The 14,979-nt window shown below is 35.7% G+C and overlaps 1 protein-coding gene across 2 annotated transcripts; it reads right to left on the bottom strand.

Moving 5' to 3' along the window:
* Positions 1 to 2,332: 2,332 nt before the first annotated feature.
* LOC143710450 (uncharacterized) lies at positions 2,333 to 14,387 on the bottom strand. 2 transcript variants are annotated; one of them, XM_077201416.1, is made up of 4 exons: positions 14,305 to 14,368; positions 8,535 to 9,021; positions 5,872 to 6,275; positions 2,333 to 5,513 (listed from the first exon to the last, which is right to left on the bottom strand). In XM_077201416.1, exons 2-3 carry the CDS (start codon positions 8,998 to 9,000, stop codon positions 5,872 to 5,874), a joined length of 870 nt encoding a protein of 289 aa, XP_077057531.1. In that variant the 5' UTR covers positions 9,001 to 9,021; positions 14,305 to 14,368; the 3' UTR covers positions 2,333 to 5,513. The 2 variants fall into 2 exon arrangements, with proteins under 2 accessions (XP_077057531.1, XP_077057530.1); XM_077201415.1 differs by having other exon boundaries at positions 2,333 to 6,275; positions 8,535 to 9,014; positions 14,305 to 14,387.
* Positions 14,388 to 14,979: the final 592 nt, after the last annotated feature.

Below are 14,979 nucleotides of genomic sequence, written 5' to 3'. Positions count from 1 at the left end.
AAAAATTATTCTAATGATCAACTACAGAATTCAACTGTTGAATTCAAGTTTTCAACACACCCGACTACATGATCTGACTAACTAAACAAGAAAAACAACTCTGTGTCAAATGAAACATCCACCAAAAGGAGAGAAAGAAGAAGACAATTATTTCTCACTACAGCTAATGTTTTCAGACTCGTTTTCATGTTAAATTTTAACTATTTTCTATGGAAATACTTGCGCAATACAGTTTATCTCAAAGCATTTCTAGTTTCTCTCACGCTCTCGAGAGTTATAATCAGACATTACTGTAAGACATTGTTGTAAACTTTTTCTTTGTAGAAAAGTTAGAAGCTCAGACCAGGAGACGGTGGAAGTTTTCCAAGCAGAAGTTCTTTATTGCTTGTCGGTTGCTGCAGTCATTCCAACATCGTCTGACTTCTTGAGTCAAACATTGTAATATATATACATTATAAGAGGGAGGGATTACATTGTGATGGTGGAAACTTGTATACAGGTTTAGGAACTTGTATTAAAAGAGAAAGGGAAAAAATGTATTCAAACCCTGAGACTCCAGGAATGACAGGACTCTCTCTTGCTAAGACAAAAGCTCGCGAGAGTCTCCAAGAGTTTCATTAACATGTTTCATTTAACTTACAATAGAAAGAAAACCCGTCTGACAGCTGTATATGGAAAAACCGATGTAAACTACAGAAAAATCTTTCTAGATCCTTAGAAATTACTTTCATCTTTAAGAAGAATTGACATGTTTCTGGAGAATCATGTCATGTGGAGAAACATGTTTCTGGATAAACATGTCTGACAGCTGTATATAGAGACACAGAATAAGACAGGAGTTTCGTGCTCCACAGCTGAATGCTAAATTCAATTTACAGAACTTTCTCAGTTTATATATGATAGTATTAGAAACTAAATTAAACATTTGACAAAGTTGTATTCGTTCAACATTTTCATCTTTTCATTGATTTGTTATTTCGTTTATTTTGCTGGAACTGTGTTTGTATGTACAGATATCATTGTCTTTATGATGTTTAACATTCACAATGACACTAAAGACGTCCTGATGTAGATTGTAGTTTGTAGTTCTGTTGTCTTTGTGTTGATGATGTTCTTCACTGGATCTGAAACTCGTCCCGAAAGCCGCAGCGTCTGCACAAATCCATTCAATCCAGACAGATTGAACACTTCTGAAAAAAACATTGATTGACATTAAATATTGTTGTTTTATTTCCCAAGTAAAAAGATTCAATCATCCTTACTTCTTGCATCCTTTCACAAAGTTAGTTTACTTCTAAAACATTTTTTTCACAGAATATATCAATAAGATTATGTTTGTTTTTTTGTACTTCCTCAGCTTTTTTTTCTTCTTGTTTAAATCAAAACTATAACAAAACATAATGTTTATGCCAATGGAATGAGAACAATATAATTAAATCAAGATATTTTCTCCAGAAACATGTCAATTCTTCTTAAAGATGAAAGTAATTTCTAAGGATTTAGAAAGATTTTTCTGTAGTTTACATCTGTTTTTCCTATTACAGTAAGTTTCAGTATATTCACATCAGCAGGCACTGGATGAAGATGATCAGAAGTTGCATTTGGGTTGAAAATGATATTCAGCTCCAAGCTCCAATGTTGGACAGACGTCAAATTTGGGTTGGAATAAACATCAAACAAAAATTGTGAAATGCATGGCAGAAAAGAGTACCAAACATTAACCATCAATAACAGATGACACCCTGAACACTGCTTGTGACTAGACAACATGTAAGAATTAATTTAATTTTTCATTTCAATGAGCATGGATTAAAGGTTAATCTGTAGAACAATTAAGAGAATGTCCGTATTTTAGGACACAAATGTTTTTCAAACAAACAAAGGTTTCTCACCTGTCTGAAGAACGTCCTGCAAACTCTCACATACTAAAGCAGTCAATCATATCAATCATATCAACACAGCACATACAAATTTCACAGGCCGATTCAGGGTCCACTTCCACTGTTTCTACAGATTCTGTGTCACTTTTATGACACGAGCATTTGCATTTGGAATTGCAATGAGCCTTGCATTTCCCACAGGCATTTTTGTGTTTATTAGAATCCATGGCTTGTCTAGTTAGTTGATTCGTTTCAGCCGGTGAGCTGATCTGGAAACATCAGATCTTCACCAGTCTTTATCTTGTGCGATCAGACTGTGATTTGCATATGTACGGCCCTACAGGAGCAAACTGAGCTCATGCAGCCAATCCACTGCTCTCACACAACTAAAGTTAGCATAAAATACATCTGCCCTTCTCTGCAGCCACACAGAAATGTACACTGACAAACAATTAAATGTACCTAGAGTAAATGATTTTATTGATATAAAAAAATATGATGTAATGTCACTGAATCAACTTCAATACATTGATTTATACCCGAAGACTACATTATACAGATTAAATCTATAAAGTAAGTTTTCCACTTTTTGTAGTGGATTATTCTCTAAAATTGTGAGAGAAATCATATTCTGTGAGAGGATTGTGATAGATAGAAGAATGAATGTAATGTCAAAATGCCATCACCGTTTATCATTCTCAGGAACTGGAAGATTTGTTTGTGCAGTGGATGAAAGTAACTGTGAATGAGTGTTTAATAAATCATTAAATAAGAACTTGAGCGTTGAGACATTAGAAAACAGTAGATCAGTGTTTGTCATTAGGTTTCTTCAGGACTGGTGACCCAACACACAGTTTGTTGTACAAACATAAGTGAACCAATAATGCAAAATACTGAAGATCATTCATATTACCATGAACTGAAGAGAAACAAAACATAATGTAAATATTTAGGTAATAAGTATAGCCAATAATATAGCCAATAATTAGCCACACAATTGACAGAAACTAAGTGGCGGAGCTTAGCAAAGGGTCAATTGATCAATAAGTTTTATATATTTACTGAAATATTGAATAATTATGTAGTTTTCCATATGTGAGAGAATATGTAAACTTACAGGAAATGAGAAAAATGCAGCTGTTTTTATGAAAAGTGAAACTTCCTAAGAAGCTCTTGTTAAGACCGAACAGGTTGAACCGCATGTTGAACACATCGCTTCAGGGCAAGATGTTTTTCGTGTTTTCTCAAAAATATTCTAAAACTTTTGACGTGAAAATCTTTGCACTGTAAATTCACCAGTGTTTATCTGAGGATCACCTAACCCATCTCCAACAGTGTTAAAAAGTCACACAGAAGCAGTATTAATGTTAAAGAAATAACTGAGTGATTAACTAAATGATGATTGTACAATTATTGAAGACAGATCATGATAATGAGCCAAATCACTGAAAGAAAGAAGAGGACAGAAAAAGAGACGAGCAGAAACACAAGAACTACAACTGACTTCAGACACAGTCTTAGAGAAAAGAAGACATTAAATCTGTGAAGATCTCAGCAGAGGAGGATTAAACAACTCCACAAACAGCATTACCAGCTTCACTTATTACATTTACAGAAGTTCTTATTAAGAATTAACAGAGGTTTAACTCTAATGGCCACTGTCACAGTGTGTTTGTTAGACATATTTGGAGTAGCAAAGAAAGCTAAAGTGTAACAAGATGAGGTGATGATTGTTACATGTTGATGGTTTAATAATCATCACGAAATAGACTCATTCACTGATGTCTTTTGAATTAAAAAATTGTGTTGTTCCATTCATATTTTCACATCACTGCTGGTGGTTCCCATATAAACACTGAGCTGGGATCCATGAGTATGGTGGCTCCCAGAATGCACTGCGGCATGAAGTATGTCACCATTGTTGAGATTCATATGTGGATTCTTGGTGTCTGAGTGTCTAGATGAAGCCTAAAAAAAGTCCTTAATAAAATTATTCATCAAACACATACTGAATAAGCATCTCAAACCTCAACCGTGGTGATTAGTGATGGGATTTATGGCTCTTTGAGGGGATCCGGATCTTGCCGATCCGTTCCTTTCAAAGAGCCGTTCAAAAGAAAGGCTCTTTGGCTCTTTTTAAATATTTAGTCAGTTTTGGGAAGCCAGCTTGGGGGTATCTCAGTTTATCCTGGAAATAATCATTGAGAGGAATGATGAGGTGAGATTTGTAGTCAAATAATTAAAACTCAAATATCACACACCAATATCTGAGTTTGAATTATTCTGAAATATTGATTATTATTTGTCGCGTGTGGACTATATTCTATAGGGTTGCACAACATCCCTCTGCTTAGAAAGTGACATCACTATTTTGGATTTTCCTTTAGTACAAAGTGTGTGTATGTGTAAAGCTATGTTGACTTATGTTATTCATTCAATACCTACTCACAAATAAACATCAAAAACAAAGCCGGCTGCAATGAATTTCTGTGCAAAACAGCTTTTACTACAAACACTAACACTTCCACACAAGAACATTGTTATCACACAAGAAGATTTTGATAAAAAAAAATAATAAAAAAACCGGCTCTTTTTAAATATTTAGTCAGTTTTAAGAAGCCAGCTTGACGGCAGCGTGCACAAGTCATTGGCTCCGCTCCTACCCAATGACAGAGGCACGTAGGGTTTTTTTTCTACTGGAGTACTCACGTAAAGGATGCGCGCGTGCGCGTGCACAACTACTATCATCATGCTGTTAGGCAGTAGCAGCCCTGCGCTGGGTGCGCCCCTTCCCCTATAACTGAAGAGCTAATTTGTGTGCATTGTGTGAAACACGCATAGGAAAAAAGAACGACAGAAAGAACGGCTCCCCTCCAGCCGCGACTCGGCTCCCATCGTTCATGTTTATGAGCCGTTCAAAAGAATCGGTTCGTTCGCGAACGTCACAACTCTAGTGGTGATAAACACATAAAATACATCTATGTTTTCTTTTTTGACAGCATAATTTAGTTGAAGTTTTATTCTAGTTGAATACATAATCAACAGATTAATCTTGCAATACCAAGGTAATGGGTTCGATTCTCAGGGAGAGCAAGAACTGATAAGAATGTAAATGTGTACTTTGAAATGCATTGTAAGTCGCTTTGGATAAATGCATCTGCCAAATGCATAAATGTAAAATGTAAATGTAAATAGCCTCAAAAAACTAAATATACAATAAGAGTTAAGATCCGAACTAATGGAAACACTAATCACTGTTATGGTGACTTCAAATGAAACAGTTAAACCTCTGTTAATTCTTAATAAAACTTTTGTAGACGTCTGACAGAAATAAAGTCAGTCTGGTTAGTAATAAGTGAAGCTGGTAATACTGTTTGTGGAGTTGTTTAATCCTTCTCTGCTGAGATCTTCAGAGATTTAATGTCTTCTTTTCTCTTCAGGTGATTTCATCTAAGGCTGTGTCTGAAATTACTCCATATTTAATATACACAAATTTTGTGGCTCAGATAAGGTCCAGTTCTGGTTTATTTCTTTGCTCTTGGCTGACATGTGGCATTGCTATGCAGAAGTGTAAAGTCCAGGTTCAGAAAGTAAAAGTCCTCCTCAGTATTTTGTTCCAATCACCTGGATTTGCTAATTCAGACAGGAGACAGAACTAATTAGTGAAACATGAATATGCTGTCATCTGCAATCATACAAGATAATGCAAAAATAAAAGTTACCACGAAGAACCCAAAACCAAGCGGTACTGAAAATAACGGAATAAAAAGTCATATGATATAATTGAATTGTCGTTTAAATGAATTGTTACAAACAGATATGAAACTGTGTTGAATAAAATACAGCACAACACACTCTGACTAATGACCATTCAGGGCAAATAATGTCATATCAAAAGCATTTGTAAGGATGATACTTATCAGGTTAGCATGAGAAATAATAAGTGTGGTAAAAACATATGCTCATGTTTCTAGTACATGAAGTGCTTTACTTAATAAATGTCTTCTCTTTTCTTCTTCTTCTTCTTCTTCTTCTTCTTCTTCTTCTTATTTTTTGCCAGTGTCTTCTTGTATGCATGGCTAACTAAGTTGTTACTTGCAACATTAGTAAGATCGTCGACTACATAGAGTCCATTAGCACTGGCAACTAAACCCACAGCTTTTAATGCACCGACTCCCAATATAACACCGGCTCCCTTTGCAATCTTCTTCAGGATCTTCTTCGCTTTCTTCTTCTTCTCCTTCTTCTTTATCCTCTTCTTTTCCTCCTCTTTCAATTGCCGTCTCCACTCTTTCTCCTCGGCTGTCAATGCAGCCTTCTTCAGATTCTTCTTCAGTCTTTTCTTCTTCTTTTCCAATTGTCGTCTCCGCTCTTCCTCACCTTCAATCTCCTCTTCTTCACATGTGGGTGATAAAAGCATGATGTCAATTGCACCACAGCAGAACGTTTTTTGAATAAGAATCAATCTATAGTGAGCTTAATGTATTTATAAAGGAAGCCGGTTTGTGCTGAAGAGTCCGATTTAACACTTTACACTAAAATAAATTTGATGTAGAAACAATTGTCACTAGGAAAATTGCTTGTGAAATTTTGCAAACAATTACAAAGAAACCGCAAGTAAAAAACCCAAAACCAAAACAGCATAAAACATAATCTAATAATTAAACGAACTCTCTTTGTCTTATTTACAACTTTTGTAATTGCTTTGTATTTTTTTTTACAGTGAGTACACAGCAAAATCCCCAGTGTTAAATCAACACTTCTCAGAGCAAATATGGTCCCACTCTACAGTGTTAAAGTAACAGTGAAACAGTGTTGAAGTTAATGAGATAATTATAAGTGATTAATTATGTGAAGATTGAGCATTAGTGATGAACACCTGCTGTTAACAAGCAGAATCACTGAAGGAAAGAGAAACACAAGAACTACAACTGACTTCAGACACAGTCTAAGATGAAATCAACTGAAGAGAAAAGAAGAAATTAAATCTGAAGATCTCAGCAGATGAGGATCAAAGGAGGACTGACTTTATTTCTGTCAGACGTCTAGTTCTTATTGACAATTAACAGAGGTTTAGATGTTTTAAAATCACAATCATGGTGAACAGTGTTGTCTTTAGTTGTGCAATTTGACTCAACTTCTTATGTGTGTGTATGGTCTTTATAAGAATGTTTACCAAAACACATATTTTGTTGCAAAGAAAGCCAGAAACAAAGATGGTCAGGTGATACGCCTATAGTTATTATCTGTAGATATAAAGTACAAACATTGACAAATTTTATCATTAAAAATGAAGTGCTTATTTGCAGAGGTGGGTAATCCAGGGGTCAAAGAGCAAAAGTCCTGCCACATGTTTATTCCACCCATGAACTCAGTCAGCTGATTTCACTAATAAGTTCTATCTCCTGTCTGAATTAGCAAATCCAGGTGATTGGAACAAAATACTGAGGAGGACTTTTACTTTCTGAACCTGGACTTTACACCTCTGCATAGCAATGCCACATGTCAAGAGTAAAGAAATAAACCAGAACCGGACCTTATCTGAGCCACAAAATCTGTGTATATTAAATATGGAGTCAATTTAGCCTTAATAATCCTGTTAGCAAGCAGAATCAATGAAGGAAAGAAGAGAACAGAAAAAGAGACGAGCAGAAACACAAGAACTACAACTGACTTCAGACACAGACTTAGATGAAATCCACTGAAGAGAAAAGAAGACATTAAATCTAAAGATCTCAGCAGAGGAGGATTAAACAACTACACAAACAGCATTACCAGCTTCACTTATTACTAACCAGACTGCCTTTATTTCTGTCAGACGTCTATAGAAGTTCTTATTAAGAATTAACAGAGGTTTAACTCTAATGTGTTCCATTTGAAGTCACCATAAAAAAGAAAACACAAGTGAAATGAGATCAGGTGATGATGGTTACCTGTGGATGGTTTTCATCATGAAATAGCCTGATTCACTGATGTCTTTTGAATTTAACAGTTGTGTTGTTCCATTGATATATTCACATCACAAACTCTGTTATGTAACTGTTTAAAAAAGCTGGTAATGCTGTTTATGGAGTTGTGTAATGAGATCTTCAGAGATTTAATCTCTTCTTTTAGGCTGTGACTAAAAGTCAGTTGTAGCGCTTGTGTTTCTCTTTCCTTCAGTGATTCTGCTTGTTAACACCAGGGTGTTCATCACTAATACTCAATCATCACTTAAGTCAGTGTTTCCCAAACCTGTCCTGAAGGACCACCAACACTGCACATTTTCTTTGTCTCCCTATCAAACACACCTGATTCAACTCCTCAGCTCATTATTATCAGTTGAATCAGGTGTGTTTGCTTAGGGAGACAAAGAAAACTGCAGTGTTGGTGGTCCTTCAGGACAGGTTTGGGAAACACTGACTTAATTAATCACTTAATGATCTCATTAACTTTAACATGGCAAAACTGTTAATTTAAAACTGGACCATATTTACTCTGAGTAGTGCTGCTTTAACACTGGGGATTTTGATGTGTACCTTTGAGAACATATTGGAAATATGAGCACATTCAGGTGTAGAACAAATATGAATTATCAATTATAATCAGGCAATAATTAAACCGGAAGATAAATATACGTGTAGGCTAATCATTTGATTTCATGTATTCACATACCATCATCTTCTTCTTCATCATCTTCATCATCGTCATCATAATCTTCACAATCATTATCTTCATCTTCTTCGTCATCATCTTCATCATCATCGTCCTCTTCATCATCATCATCATCATCATCATCATCATCATCATCATCATCATCATCATCATCATCATCATCCTCGTCATCCTCATCAGTTTCATCATCATAATCACCTTCTTCATCATCGTCTTCATCTTCATCATCATCATAATAATAATCATCATCATCATCATCATCATCATCATCTTCCTCTTCATCATCATCATCATCATCTTCTTCTTCTCCTTCTTCTTCATCATCATCATCACTATAATCTTCTTCATCATAATAGTCATCATCTTCTTTTCCTTCTTCATCATCATCATCACTATCATCTTCTTCTTCATAATCTCCATCTTCTTCATCATCATCATAATCATCATCTCCATCAGCGTCCGACATTTCCTCTTTTGATTCTGTAAACTTAAAATTCATGAAGTCAAAAAATCAAATGAAAATGGTCAATACATAAAGGGTTTGTTCAGTTTACTTCAGTTTACTTCAGTTTTTTTATTTCATTCAACTTAATTTTGGATTGACACTGGTTTAAGCCTCTCGGGTCTGAGGGTGTTTTTGGGGCCCTTGAGATGTTTTGACATGAACTGACATTTGTGCTTTTTTTCAGTTGCTAGTAAACATATTAATGGCAGAGGTGTCATTGCACAGTTTCAGCACGAACTGGGCTACCATAATATGAGCAACCAACGCATTCTCATCCTTTGGCGTCATATGTGACGCCATATGACAAAACGGCGAAATACTACGCACATGGCACCCTTTATCGTCAATATAACACGCACTGTGATGGGTAGGTTTAGGTGTGGGGTAGGGTCTGCGTCTCATATTCACGCTAAAGGATGCCAGTCAACTTTATGACGCCTTGGGTTCGCGTGTTATATTCACGCTAAAGGGTGCCATGTGCGTAGTATTTCGCCGTTTTGTCATATGGCGTCACATATGCCGCCAAAGGATGAGAACGGGCTCGAGCAAAATGTACAGTATGTACATAAATAATGTGTCCACAAATGTGTCCACAAGACGTTTAAAAGACTTAAAAATGTGTCCACAAAACTTTTGAAAACTCACTTTTGTAGCCTAGAGTTGGTAGAGTTATGTGAAAATCATCTCATTCACACAAAACAATATATTGATTTAAATTGTGTAAGACACTTTTTGTTTATAAAGACAATTTAGCTGAATAAGCCTCTCAATACCTCTCAATAATTTGAGCATATATGATGTTTGTATATTGTTAAGGAATCGTATTGAAAAAAGGGATGAGATTGAGTCACGTGTCAGATCCTGACCCTGATTGCAAGCAACCATTGAAACAATATTTGGAAGTTAGGCGGACTGACACACGAACAAACAACAACAAATGTGTGTAGCCAATCAGTACGGGAGATTTTAAGAAATACTGCAGAAATAGAGATGAGACACAATACAAAAGAGCTCAGAAGAAATCACTGGAAAATAAAGGGTTATGACTGGGCAAGAGCTTTAGGACCCGTGTTAATATTAGAAAAGCTTTCCAGCGCTGGAAAGAGCTGAGCGGGGAGGCCTGAAAACACACATGGATGTTGCTTTGATTTGCTCCACACGTGAGTAACTCTGGGTTTGAGTCATTGTGTGTCTGCAGCTTCTGTGCTGTTGGCAACTAACAACCAACTCTTTTTTACAAGTCTGTTTACAAGAAGATTGCGATGCCACGCAGATGTGCTGTTCCTGGCTGTGGACAAACAACATGCACAGCAAAATCCCCAGAGTTAAATTAACTCTGCTCAGAGAACATTTGGTCCCTCTCTACAGAGAGTTAAAATAACTCTGAATCAGAGTTACTTTTAATGAGATACTTAAGTGATTAATTAAGTGATGATTGGGCATTAATGATGAACACCTGCTGTAAACAAGCAGAAGCACTGAAGGAAAGACAAACAACAAGAACAGAAAAAAGAGAAACACAAGAACTACAACTGACTTCTAGCCACAGCCTTAGATGAAAACAAATTAAGACAAAAGACTTTCAATCTCTAAAGATCTCAGCAGAGGAGGATTAAACAACTCCACAAACAGCATTACCAGCTTCACTTATTACTAACCAGACTGACTTCTGTCAGACGTCTACAGAAGTTCTTATTGAGAATTAACTGAGGTTTAGATGTTGACGATTTATTGAAAATGGTTGGTCACCATTATGGTGACCAGTGTTTCATTTAGTTGGGCAGTTTGACTCTTAACTTTTTTATATATGAGCTTGTGGTTTTTGTAACAGCTTTTACCAAAACACGTAATGTATTGCAAAGAAAGCCAGAAGCAAAGATGATCAGGTGGTATTAGTTTTCAACAACAAAAAGTAGAATGATGCATTTATATCTTCACTGTCCAAAAGTGGTCATTTGGTGTTAATAGATTATATTCACTAACAATACTCTCTATCCACAGATTAGACATTTTACGTTTTTAAATGGGGGAATTTATTTAAGACATAGACATCAAGAATCAGCATATGAATCTCAACAATGGTGACATGTTTCATGCCGTAATGCATCCTGGGAGCCATGAGTTTTATACTATTGTGGCTCCCAGCATGCATTGCGGCATGAAGCATGTTACCATTGTTGAGATTCATATGCTGATTATTGATGTCTGTGTCTAAAAAAAAAAAAATTCCCCATAATGTACTTTAAAAACAAAATTCAGAATGTCCGATCTGTGGCGAGAGTATTTTTAGTGAATATAATCTATTAACATCAAATAACAACTTTCGGAAAATGATGAGATAAATTTTTTTGTTGTTGAAAACTATATCACCTGATCATCTATGATTCTCTCTTTCTTTGTAACAAATTACGTGTTTTGGTAAAAACTGTTACAAAACCCACAAACCCTCAAAAAAAAGCCAAGAGTCAAACTGCCCAACTAAAGGTAACACTCATCACTATAATGGTGATCAAACATTTTCAGTAAATCGTCAACATCTAAACCTCAGTTAATTCTCAATAAAACCTTCTGTAGACGTAAGACACAAATAAAGTAAATCTGGTTGGTAATAAGTGAAGCTGGTAATGCTATTTGTGGAGTTGTTTAATCCTCCTCTGCTGAGATCTTCACAGATTTAATGCATTTTGTCTTAATTTGATTTCATTTAAGGCTGTGGCTAGAAGTCAGTTGTAGTTCTTGTGTTTCTCTTTTTTTCTGTTCTTGTTGTTTCTCTTTCCTTCAGTGATTATGCTTGTTGACAGCAGGTGTTCATCAGTAATGCCCAATCATTAATTAATTAATCAATTAAGTATCTCATTAACTTTAACTCTGATTCAGAGTTATTTTAACTCTCTGTAGAGAGGGACCAAATGTTCTCTGAGCAGAGTTAATTTAACTCTGGGGATTTTGCTGTGTGTTTGAATGAAAGATCCAGACGTCAGGCAAAAATGGTTGCAGTTTATTTTTTGCGGACGTCCCAGTCACAGCAGTGTTAGTTTAAGCTGTCTTCTCTACATTTGTACGATGACTGTTTTGAGAACAAATCCCAGGCCAGTATGATGCTGGCTTTGCCAGAAAACTTTTGCTTAAAGATCAGACTGTGCCGACTATTCTGGACCAAACAACGACGCCGCATACTGTAAGTAATCTATTTCATCTTAAAAACTACTTTTTAAAATGTTAATTGCAGTTTCATTCATTATGAATAATCACAGTGTTTTTACTTACGGTAGTTTACTTGCATATTGTTTTCAGAGTCCATCATGTTCAGGCCCTGTATTAAAAGATGTAGGATGCCAAACTGACCGACCCACTCAGAGATATAATGTTCAACTGTTAGCAAATTATAGGATGATTATGCAACAATACCACGTTTTCAAGTGTCTCGGGTTACAAATGACATATTCATTCAAAATAGTTTCACACTTTCCATGTGAACACGGGATTATCCATTTTTAGTTTTTGTGGTGATGGTTAATTTTCTTCTGATTCCTCATCTGATTCCGGATCAAACATATAGGGTTGTGTATCATTGCAAGACCCATGGCCTGGCACGCAGCAATCGGCAGCACCCGCTAACAGTTCCGCAGAATCTGCACATGTTCTTTTTAGGGGGCATTAATAATTTATGTGTAAGCACTGACGTTAGCCAATCATAACAGTGGGCGTTAACACTGAGCTCGTAAAGGGGAAACACCCCCAAAACAGACTGTTTGAATCAGAGGATGGGAAACAGGGTGGGAAAAGGTCATAAATCACTCAATTTTAAAAGGTTTGTGTCCAAAAAAAATATATAGTAATACTATAATTGCACCTAAGGGAACATAATAAAACAAAAAACAAAACCATGTCATGACCCCTTGAAGGTTTTGCATATGGTGTCTGGACAACCACTGGACTACATAATGTACTCGTCACTGGCCTGAAGCGCGAAAATCAGCATTTTAAGCACTACTTGAACAGGCAGCGACTTATGCGCGTAATTGTTGCACGTTAATGTTTTTTCTTTTCTCTTTTTTTGGAAATCCACAGATAAAAAAAATTCATTCGTTTTGTTTCTAGATTTCCTCATGACTGCTCATGCTAGTTAGTTGGAAGTGCAATTTGATTAGCATATGCACTTTTAATAAACTTGAATTAGCTAACCTTCTATGTCATTTTTACTCTTCAAAGTGTACACTTGCAGTAATGAATTTACTGTTAGGCCCATAAATAATAATAAGGATAAACAAAATTTCCAAAAGTATATAATTATCTAACAAATGACTAATTAAAAATGAACCACAAAACATAACATGCTAAATGGGATATATATATATATATATAGCAATACAAAATAAATTGTCAGAACATTGTCTCTCAGTTGCTGAATGTCGCACAGCAGCGGCGTCGCTACAGCCCTGTCGCTTCTTACAATCCTACAATGCAACGTGCCACAAATGTTGTCACAATGTAAATGTGTTTGCTGGGCAGAGCGTTTACGATTGGAGGGTGAGTTTTGGAGGCGGAGCATTGAAGAGAACGGTGTGATTGTTTGGGTTGATTTCAAATATCAACAATGTCCAACATTGAAATATGGCTTACCACACCTTTAAATCAGTGTTAATGCATCGATGGTAACAGCATTTATTATTTTATGTACAACACTTTGTCAGCCTTGGTGGTTTTTAAATGTGCTTTATAAATAAGTATTGTATTGTATTGTAGCCACATTGAATCAACATCACTTTTCACCCGCAATTAATGTTTAGTGTCTGTGTGTGTGTATCTTAAAGTTAAAGTAGTTCAAACAGTTTTAGTGCAGAATCTCATGCTGTATTCAATAATGTAAAATGAACACATCATCAATATAATCAGAGATTGGTATTAGAATGATATTAGCTACTTGCATCACTGTGTGATTGTGTTACTATGAATTCAAAACAAATGAAGACATTTACATTGTGCTTTATTAGTTTTTTGCTTCCAATTTTATGCATCAAAATACAGAATTAAAACAGTTAGACATAATCTATAAATGCCAAGAACACAGCTAAAACAAACACTGATCTCCATCATGGTGACTCTTTCTCTTTAACATTTTGCTGTTTACCTTTTAGTAAAACGTACTGGGAACACAAAATAAAACTTGCAGCTGAAAACGTGACTAGTGCAAAAAAAAGAGTATTCAGTATTTACTAGATTTGCTATGTGAGTGTCGTATTAGGTTATTTAGTTTACACTGACCTGTATATCTTGGCGTCGTCGTGTCTTTTGCAGTCACTCAGAGTCTCTCAGCACTTGTCTGACTGTATGATCTGAATAAGAGTAACTGAAAGTGTCACACACGAAATATGAGGAAATACCTCAGAACGCAGCAGTGTTTTTGATTATGACAGCAAGAGTATGCCAAGAAGTTTAGCTTCAGTTTCAGAACAACATGAGGGCCAGCTTTCATCACCACTTAAGGCGCAGGTGAATAGGGTAATTTTCAAATTGCTCTGTATTTTTTATTGTTTTATAGTTAAAAATATCTAAACATTCTTAAATCAAAACACATTTACTTGAGAACCAAAGTGACTTAAGATATTAAGTCTGGTTTTCTGAAATAATGAATCAAATGATGTGATTTTTTGCAGTGCAACCGATCTCAGGACTGGTGTAAAGTTATTTCTTATAAAGTGAAACATGGTGACATGCCTTACGCTGCAGGTCATGATGGGTACCAGCTTACAAAACTCCTTCATGGCTCCCAGCATGCATTGCGGCACATAATAAATTAATTCAGCTGAATCGATTGTCACCATTGTTGAGGTTTATATGAGTGTTGATCAAATTATTACAGTAATGATGGCTAAACTTATTATTTTTGTTTCCAATCATTAATGCTTGTATGTGCTATTTTTTTAGGTCAGTAGTGAA

Source organism: Siphateles boraxobius, unplaced genomic scaffold (genome assembly GCF_051911475.1).
Source record: "Siphateles boraxobius isolate OS27281-9 unplaced genomic scaffold, OSU_SipBor_1 47, whole genome shotgun sequence".
Taxonomy (NCBI): Eukaryota; Metazoa; Chordata; class Actinopteri; order Cypriniformes; family Leuciscidae; genus Siphateles; species Siphateles boraxobius.
The sequence above is the reverse complement of the archived record's forward strand: the minus strand, read 5'-3'. Positions and strand labels throughout refer to the sequence as shown.